The sequence below is a fragment of the Dryas octopetala genome, chromosome 7, assembly GCF_963921425.1.
Source record: "Dryas octopetala chromosome 7, drDryOcto1.1, whole genome shotgun sequence".
Classification (NCBI taxonomy): domain Eukaryota; kingdom Viridiplantae; phylum Streptophyta; class Magnoliopsida; order Rosales; family Rosaceae; genus Dryas; species Dryas octopetala.
Window position 1 is genome coordinate 10,916,203 of NC_141372.1, and position 9,424 is coordinate 10,925,626.

The following is a 9,424-nucleotide window of genomic DNA, read 5'->3' on the forward strand; positions in this document are numbered from 1 at the left end:
CGGTTTCTTGTGGATCGCTTTCAACCACACACATGTTCTATTGAGATACATGGCAAGACTTCCATCATCACGCCTCAAGATTTCATGGTCTTAATGGGTGTTCCGGAGGGTGGAATGGAAATTTTGACAACGGACTCCGTGAACAAGACCGAAGTGCAGATGTTGGCCAGTATCCATTGCACCAATGATGGGAAGATCAAGATTGGTGACTTACAAAAAAGGCTTGTTGAGGCAGATATAGTTGACGACAACTTTCGAGTGAGTTTTATGTTGTTTGCCTTGGGCACTATCCTTTGCCCAACTTCTAGCCTAATAGTAAGTAGAAAATTTCTGGAAGCACTCACCTGTGTCAATACCATAGGACTTGGTAAATGGGCAAGTTATTCCCTAAAATATCTGGTGGATGGAATCAAGGCCTTCAAGTCTAACGAAGGAAGCTACCTTTGTGGCTGTGTTCTGTTCTTACAATTGTACTATATAGATGCTCTTCAACATGGCAGAACAATGGTAGACCGTTCTTTGCCAGCCGTGATTTCATGGGATGAGCAAAAGATTAGTCGGCTGCTCAAATGGGTGAAAGAGAGAGGGGGATTTGTAAGCACAGAAATTGAACTAGGCGATCGTTGTTTCCCAGTTCAACAACATACGGATGTGACTTCCTTGAAGGGAGAGGTGGCCACATTGTCCCATACTGTGTATGTCCTCCAGAAGTCTGTGGCTGATGCTTGCTCATCAATTTCTGCCCTCCAGAAATCCCAAGTTGAAATGAATGCAAATGTTTCTACTATCCAGAAATCCATCGCGGACGGCAATGAAGTAATGTCGCACAGATTCATGCAATTTCAAGAAGACTTTTTTAACAAAGTGGCCGGAAAAATTGATAGTGTGGTGGCGGTTTCGCATGCAGCACATGTCCATAATGTGCCTAAGGAAGGTGGAACATCTCGTAGCCGATTACCTCCAATTAATGAAGTGCAACCCCCGCCACGAATTGAACCCATAATAACCCGGCAGAAATCTTTGTCTTTGGAGGAGCTACCCCGGAAAGAGGTATGAATGAGCTTTGAATAACGAGTATTCACCATATTTGATGAGGGTTGAACTATACTTAATGTTTAATGTACAACAAATTGTCTAGTTTTTGAATATTGAATAATAAGTGTTTCCCCTGTTTTTTTAAACAAGTATGTGTACCATTACAATGTAATGGTTGATTGGTTGCCTTTAATTTGCATGTGTTGTTGTTTCTAATCTAGACTTAGAGGAATTTTTCATGTGTTCATTGGCTTTTGTGCAACTTGTTGTTTTTTGGGTCGGAATATTGAATTATCAAGTACTGATGTGTTGTTTGATTTTTTTTCATGCATGTTATGTTCGTGTTGGTTGATTGGTTTATTATTCAAAGCACAATGAGTCCACCAGCATGACCAGCACCAGCAATGTGGCTAGGGGTCTTCAGAGACCCTTTGTTGCTGATACCATTTTCGTGAAATCCTCTATATTCGACAAAAAACTTAAAAACATCTCCGAGAAGCAAGGATGCGGACCTTTCAAGGGTCCTCTTCCCGGCCATCTATCCCATGATGATATCTCACTGTGTGCCTTCATCTTTATGCAGGATAGGTTTGACAGGTAAGATTGTTACTTAATAAAAGGTTATGAATGTACACTACATAACCAAAGTTCCAGAGTTACTTATATGGCATCCCCTCAAATCATGTAGATATGCCATTGTGACTCTTGACAAAGGATACGGACTTACATTGTACCGGCAGAGTTTTGAAACTTTGTGGCCTGAACAGCACATCAGCACGGACCTGATAGATGTGGTAGGAAAATACCAAAGGCATCCCGGTTCTACGGATTGGTTCTTCCCCTTTTTCTTCTCGGTACGTTACCCTAATAACCTTACTATAGTGAGAGGTTTCAGACGTTGAATGCAACTATTGATGATTTCTGTAAATGTTTGTAGGAAAAGGCGCACATGCTACCTGCCGATAAGGCCAAGGTTGAAAAACAAGTGAAAGGGTGGAAGGAGAATGCACTCGTCGATGCAACAGATACTTGCCCTTTCAAGAACTGTGAGCGGGTATACCTCATTCTCTACTTTCTCATTCAATAAATCAATAAATTTGTGAATCGATCAATTTTTGAATAAATAAAGTTACTAAATATATGTGCAAGCATGACACCACTTCATATTGTTGCAGATGTTTTTCACTATACGGGATGCCGAAACACCACATCTATTTCTATTAGTTGTTAAGCCTAAAAAAAAAGAGGCTGAGATATGGGATTCACTTAGGACGCCTAATCGTGAGTCACCCCGTCAAGGGATGGTTTCCGGTTTGGTGAGTTTACTTGTCTTACGTATACAACATGCATGTATCTTATTTCTACTTTAGTTGTACTAATTGTTAATATTTTTGTTTCAATTGAATTTACCTCAGTTGCGTCTTGACCAAAGTACATTAGATATCGTCTACCTAGACATCGCCATAAAACATGAATAGACATCAATTATTCACTGATATATAAGGGGGGTATTTGTAGTAGTGGTATTAGGGTTGAGGGTTTAGGATTGCATGTCCAACTATGATTGTCAAACAGGGGCGTCAATAGAATACTTTAATAAAGCAATTGCACATCAGGCTATAATGGATTGACATTACATAACATTGTATCATACTTGGGTGGGCTATAATTTATGACTAAGTTTCTAATTTCACCAAAACCCAAACCGCTCATGTTTATACATTTAGACAGTAAGTGTGTCCTACTAACATATTTTTGCGGAATCCTTTTATCTCATTTCCTTTACAATTTGATTCCCTACATGTACTTAGCTAGATTGTGGAGATGTGAGTTTGTCTAGTTTCGTAAATACTATAAATTTAATTGGTCCTTGTAATAGTTTTTACTTAATAAACAAGCACTGTCATAATCAAGCATTTACATTCAATAACAGTTACAATCTAAATTAATTTCACATTAAAAATTAAATAATAGCTCTACATACTAATTGTTGTTATGGGACGTAAAAGTGTTCCAAACGACACTGAGGCTCATCCTGCTACAAATAAATAATAGCAATACATAATAATTTTTTGTTATGGGACTTTCAAGTGTTCAAGACGAAACTTTGCATATGCGGCTCAACCTGTTGCTACTCCGCATCGCTGTCACTTTCAATCTTCCTGCTGCCATTTCCGTTCTTATTTCCTCTACGGTGTCCCTTACGCTTGGGACAGTTGCGCCTGTCATGACCAAATGCATCACATGTACCGCATTTTCTTCCATTGCCTCCCCGTCTGCCTCCTGTGTCTTGGGTTCCCTTGGTCCTCACGATGTTTGGATCTCTAACAATGTTGTTTGGTCGAGCAGCATTTCGACGGAAGCGAAGGTGGGTATCTCCTGCTTGCTTCCCAAACCCATCCAACATTGGTGCTAACCTACTTAATTCATTATTCAACAAATTGAAACCTTCCTCTGTTCTGGAAGCCAGGAAACACAGTTTGTTGCAACTTGTACTCAAATAACTGTACCTCGCTAATTCTCGTGCTTCGTCGGGAACAATGTTGTCCGGCAGTGGGATACCAGAAGCTGATTCCTTCGCTGACTTTGTCCATCTCTTAAGAATGAGAGATTCCGGAAACTCTTTCAAATTCTCATACTTCATGACATTAATAACATGGCAACATGGGAAGCCCTGTGATTTAAGGAGATTGCAAGTGCAATTTATTTCTAAGATACCTTTGATATGGTGGAATAAAACTTTGAACTGAACATGTTCTTCACCGTATGTATGAATTACATACATGCGACTTTTCCCAAATTGTACAGGCTGCGCGGTCACAAGTGAAGCAACCTTATTTATCTCCTCCCTTACTAACTTGAACACTTTGTCGGTGTACAAGTTTGCTGCATGCCGCTCCAATGCATTGAGATGAGTTGTCAGCACCTGTTTCGAATTCTTCATCTGAAAATCTTCAATCACATGTGAATTCCTCAGGCGTGCCAGACCCCTGTCAATAGCTGGGATAACTTCAAACAACTTCGGACCACTCTTGAGAAAGTCCTTGACAAATCTGTTCATGCCCTCACACCGTTGCGTGCTACGCATCCTACCCCAAAAATGCTGTCTACAATATCCTTCGGCCCATTTGTGACGAATCTCATACATATTCTTCAACCACTCTGATTCACCAAATTCTTCAACCATGCTCGTCCACCGCATTTCAAACTCAGGGGGGCTTGAGGTGGCCCACAGACATCGCTTGAAAGCCTGAATCAAGTTTGGGTCTTTCAAGTTTTGTGCTAAATTCTTCGTGATGTGCCATCCACACAGACGATGTGGAACTCCAGGAAGAACTGCATCTATGGCATTGCGCATAGCAAGGTCTCCATCGGTAATTACCGACTCAGGCCGCTTGTCCCTCATGGAAGATACGAAGGTCTCCAACAACCATGTGTATGTCTCCTTGGTCTCGTCCCCAAGGATCGCACATCCAAAAATAGTACTTGATAGATGGTTATTTGCACCGACAAACAACACTAGAGGCTTCTCATAGTAATTTGTCTTGTAAGTGCTATCAAACAGCACAACATCTCCAAAACAAGTGTAATCCACTAGAGATTGCGAGTCTCTCCAAAACAAGTTTACCAACTTGTTTTCCTCGTCCACACTAAACTTACAATATAATTCGGGGTCACTGTCGACTTTCCCACTCAAGTATGCAAGTGCAGCTTCAATGTCACCCTCAAAAAGGATTTCTCGGCGTCTACAATTCACCTTATTGTACAAATCCTTGATCGTGTAACCAACATTACGGTAGCCTCCTGCTCGGTCGACCATGTACTCGTATATTTGGCACGTCCTAATTGATACACCTCGCATTGAAGTGGCCTGGAAAAGATCATCGTTCGGGATAGAGCGGTGTGATCGGATTAGAGGAGCCTCGCGTGACATTGCCAATGGGTGGTTGTGTTCCACACAGAATTTCTTCACAACATAACAATCACTTTTCCTACATAAGCCAATGCGGAATGCTGCTGGACAATTAACTCTTGTGATGCCCCTGGGACATCGCTTCTTATTCGGTGAGTTTATGTACTTCTCGGCTCTTTCGCCTTCCTTGTCACAAACCCATAATCTACTACAGAATTTATCGGTCACCACGGACCGTCTCCCATCACGTACCCTAACACCAAATCCCATCGCCGAGGCATAATCTCTGTAAAACTTGTCTGCTTCTTCCAGTGACAAAAATTCAGAGTCTATAAGGTCATTTTCAGTTAGCTGCTCATAACTTATCCCGTTGTGCTGCAGAATATCACCAAACCGAAACATGTTGCGAGTAGGGGTTGAAGGACCGGGAACATTCTGAGCTTCGTGGGGTGCAGATGTTGAAGCAAATCTGTTACAAGCGGTACCCATGTCTCCCTGCTGCAAAATAGATATATTTTTTAAGTAAACAATTCATGAACTGTCCATGACGAAAGTGCAATTGCATTCTCAGACCAGTCAATACAATCTACTGTTTGCCAATCATGTTTTGACATGCAATCAAATAACATTTTGCACAAATAACAAAAAAAAAAAAATTGAAATGCCAGTTTCAAGCCAATTATTCAGACAAAATACTACCCATAATTGTAAACCCTACCAAATTCTACCCAACTCACTCAATCGAACCAATTTGAAGTCAAATTGTCAAGCTCAATGGGAAACGTCAAGAGTAATTTTAACCCAAATTCTTAAATCCCTAAATATATCCATACCTTGAAATCGAACAATTATCAAAACTATCCACATGAACCCATACCCCAATAACAATCTTAAGCCAAATCCTCAAATTAAATGGGAAAACATCAAGACCATACCAACCTCATGCTATCATCATCGATTTCAGATTCTCAAACGGAACCCACAACAAATTACTCATAATTTCATTGAACAAAAGCCACAATCATGGAGGATGATTTAAACCAAAAAACAAAGCCCCTCATGACTTAACCCATTAATTAAGCCACAACTATGAAGGATGATTTAACCCAAAAGCCCGTCCTGAGTAGCCAATTTATTCTACCCAACAAATTAAAAAACAAAAAATACAGAATTAATTACAAAAATGATGGAGAAAAAAAAACCCATTCTGAAAATGAAAAGCTCAAGCACCTTAATGGGATCAACCTTCTCACCCTGCACAACCACCTTGTGAGTCTTGCAATTTGTGCTCACATCTTCAACCCCTAAAATTAAACACAAACAACCCATTAACATAAATCTCAAAACATAAATTACTTGTTCCTTAAATATAAGATGCAAGAATAGAAGCTAGGGGAATTTTCCTTGACAAACATATTTGTTTCAATATTCAGTTCAGGCATATGCATTGCACTCATCACTGTATTATTCAATGGCACCAACAAAACAAACTCAGAAAAACAGCACGTAACGAGTTCATAAAATCATAAGCTAAAATGCGACCATGTGATGTCTTGTATACCTGCAAATGCATGCCTAGATTAACTCAGCCACATTGAAATTTGGAAATAGATTGAACACATCCTACAATTTCAACCAAAACAAACATGGATGGAAACAATGAATTCACTTAATCATAATATACTTGATTTTATACTAAACATATTATTCCTACTTATATTAAACACATTAAGACTTTTATACTAAGAAAATAATACAAAATTGTGAATTAAGACTTTTATACTAAACAGATTATTCCTACTTATATTTCATATTAAGTAAGCAATCGCTCTTACAACTTGTATATATTCACAACACTACCCAAATAGATAGTAGAAAAGACAGTCACCATAAATTCTCAAAGTAAGAGAGAGAGGGAGAGATAGAGGGAGTGAGTGAGAGAGAGAGAGAGAGAGAGAGAGAGAGAGAGAGAGAGAGAGAGAGAGAGAGAGAGAGAGAGAGAGAGAGAGAGAGAGAGTACCTTCAGGTAGACCTCCTCTTGCCAATTGTCTAGATGTGAAATCTATTTCTCAAATGTGGAAGTCAGTGTTCCTATTAAACAAGTAAACAGAACAAGCAATGTAGTCAATTGAAAAACTACAAACGTTGTGGTTATATATATGTAATTCGACAAAGTGTCTTCAATAAGATGAATAGATATCCCAAGAAGTGAAACTTTCTATGTACAAATTCTGAAACAAGAATAATCAAGGTAAAAGTCCAACTTCCATATAATTCCAGAAAATGACAATGATTTCATTTAATAAAAAAAAGGACATATTTAAGATATTTTTACTGCACATACATACACTTCCTAGAAGCTATCTAATACAGTCCTATTTCATAGTTTGTAAATGAAGCAGTCAAATGTTTCATAATATATTGCAACAAGTTAACAACTGCAAGAGCAAAGAAATTATTGCATTGATAAAAGATATGAGAATCCAAAAAAAAAAAAAAAAACCTGCAAGAGGAAAGAGACTCTAGGCTTCATAATGAAGAGAAAGTCATGTCAATCAATAGACATTACTATTGACCTTCAGCAATCACTCAATCTTCTCATCTTTTTTAGCAATTGTGTGCTTGAAGGATGCTACCTGCAAGATTTAATAGATAATTACAAATTTTGATTAAGAGATGCATAAAAGTAAAAACATTTAGTGAAAAGAAGATTACTTTTTACGTAAAAAGATTAGGTAGACACAATATAGTAACAGGATAATTTCAATAAGAACATATACATCTCACTTGACTGTCTACCATGGCTTCAAAATGTACCATGGGCTTTAAAGTTAAGTTAAAGTAAAACTTTCAATTTGTTCTCCCTAAAGCAATACTGTCTTTCAACTAGTGCAAATTTTAGTTAATGAATATTGACACCCAAAAAAAAGTGGAAAAGCTAAACAGTGCATGCATTTCCAGTTTATGGATGTCATCATATGAATTGTAGACCCAGCCTACAAGGGTGCTCAACAAACCCATCCTACGCATGATCTCATACCTTCCAGTTATTTAGAAATATTGCTCTCCACCTGATCAAGTTTCTGAATAATTTCAACGGAACCTCATCATCGTAAAGTATATCTAATTTTAAACCTTCATGAAAAATAAAATAGCCTAACAAATCAGCCCCACTTACGTACTCCTCCTCCCCCCCCCCCTTTCCAAGATTTTGAAAAGAAAAAGAGCATAAAAACAAACCCCACTTTTCTTTTTCCTTGCACAAATTAAAAAGAAAAAAGGGAAATCTATAACTATTCACTACAAATGAAAAAACTCTTATTGCCACACGAAAAAATAGTACGCAATCAATTAATTGGAAAGGTAGTAATCCTTCATATATCAGAGGTCAAAGAAAAGATGATATTCAGAATCAATAGTAAAGAAATAAAGGTGTGCACTGTGATAATCCTTCATATATTCCTAAATTGTCCACTCTTTAATAAAACTAATGCATGTAATTGTCCCCTGTGCATAGTCATAGTCAAACTTATTCCTAACAAAAACAAACACACAGAGGAGAACCTTAGAAAAATGAATATACCGATTCTCCTTTTGATTTAGCAGTGCCAATTTGTTTTCATACTCTGCTTCCCAGATGTCAGTGGTGCACAGGGATAAAAGGGATTTGGGATTGAAGTTGACAAATCACATAATTCAACCTGCATAAACACAGGTCATCCCTGCGCAGAAATATTTGTCATTCAACGTGTCTTGGCTTCAGTTAAATTGCTGCAAGTGCCTGTTGAGCCTGCATAAATTAGTTCAAAATCCAAATATTAAATTCATGAAAGAGATAGAGAGTTTGACATATGAATAAATCTACAAAATCAAATGTAAACAAATCGAAGCCCTAACCTGGGTGAGAGAGACAGAGTCGGAGTTTTATAGTTTCTGAGAGATCGAAACTCGGTGAGAGAAAGAGTCTGAGTGAGTTTTCTGGGTTTCTAGGTTTCGAAACTCAGTGAGAGAGGGTCTGAGTCTTCTGGTATGATGGGCGATGGACGTGCTAGGATGGGTTTCTGAGTTTTCTGCGTTTTTGGTGGGAGGATGGCGAAAGGGTGGCCAAGCGAGGATTGAACGACAGTGCCAGGACGGCGAGAGAGAGTCGAGGGCGGCGAGCGAGGGTCTGGGTGAGGCTACGTTATTTATTTTGAATGGAGAGTGAAATGAGCGGAAGTTCTGTGTGATTTGGGTTTTACCACTTTTTTGATGCATCCCTCAAGAAAGTGGTAACTCTGTCAAGATTTGGTTACTTACCAAATTTTGACTATGAGTTACCACTTTCTTGAGGGATGCATCAAAAAAGTGGTAACTTCACAAAACTCCTAAAACCCAAGTTACCACTTTCTTGATCTTAAATTCAAGAAAATGGTAAATTCACATCAAGAATGTGGTATCCACCTACGCATGCAACTGTATACAGATGAAAAGGCA

The 9,424-nt window shown here is 38.6% G+C and overlaps 1 protein-coding gene across 1 annotated transcript; it reads right to left on the reverse strand.

Moving 5' to 3' along the window:
* Nucleotides 1-3,166: 3,166 nt before the first annotated feature.
* On the reverse strand, nucleotides 3,167-9,131 carry LOC147279629 (protein FAR1-RELATED SEQUENCE 5-like). Its single transcript, XM_086252050.1, has 6 exons — nucleotides 8,846-9,131; nucleotides 8,532-8,738; nucleotides 7,452-7,584; nucleotides 6,969-7,039; nucleotides 6,179-6,252; nucleotides 3,167-5,446 (listed from the first exon to the last, which is right to left on the reverse strand). The coding sequence occupies exon 6, from the start codon at nucleotides 5,435-5,437 to the stop codon at nucleotides 3,167-3,169; it is 2,271 nt and encodes a 756-aa protein (XP_086108176.1). The 5' UTR covers nucleotides 5,438-5,446; nucleotides 6,179-6,252; nucleotides 6,969-7,039; nucleotides 7,452-7,584; nucleotides 8,532-8,738; nucleotides 8,846-9,131.
* Nucleotides 9,132-9,424: the final 293 nt, after the last annotated feature.

What these genes read in the sequence shown, in the direction of transcription:
- LOC147279629 (XM_086252050.1), bottom strand. Translation starts at nt 5,437, where the DNA reads ATGGGTACCGCTTGTAACAGATTTGCTTCAACATCTGCACCCCACGAA.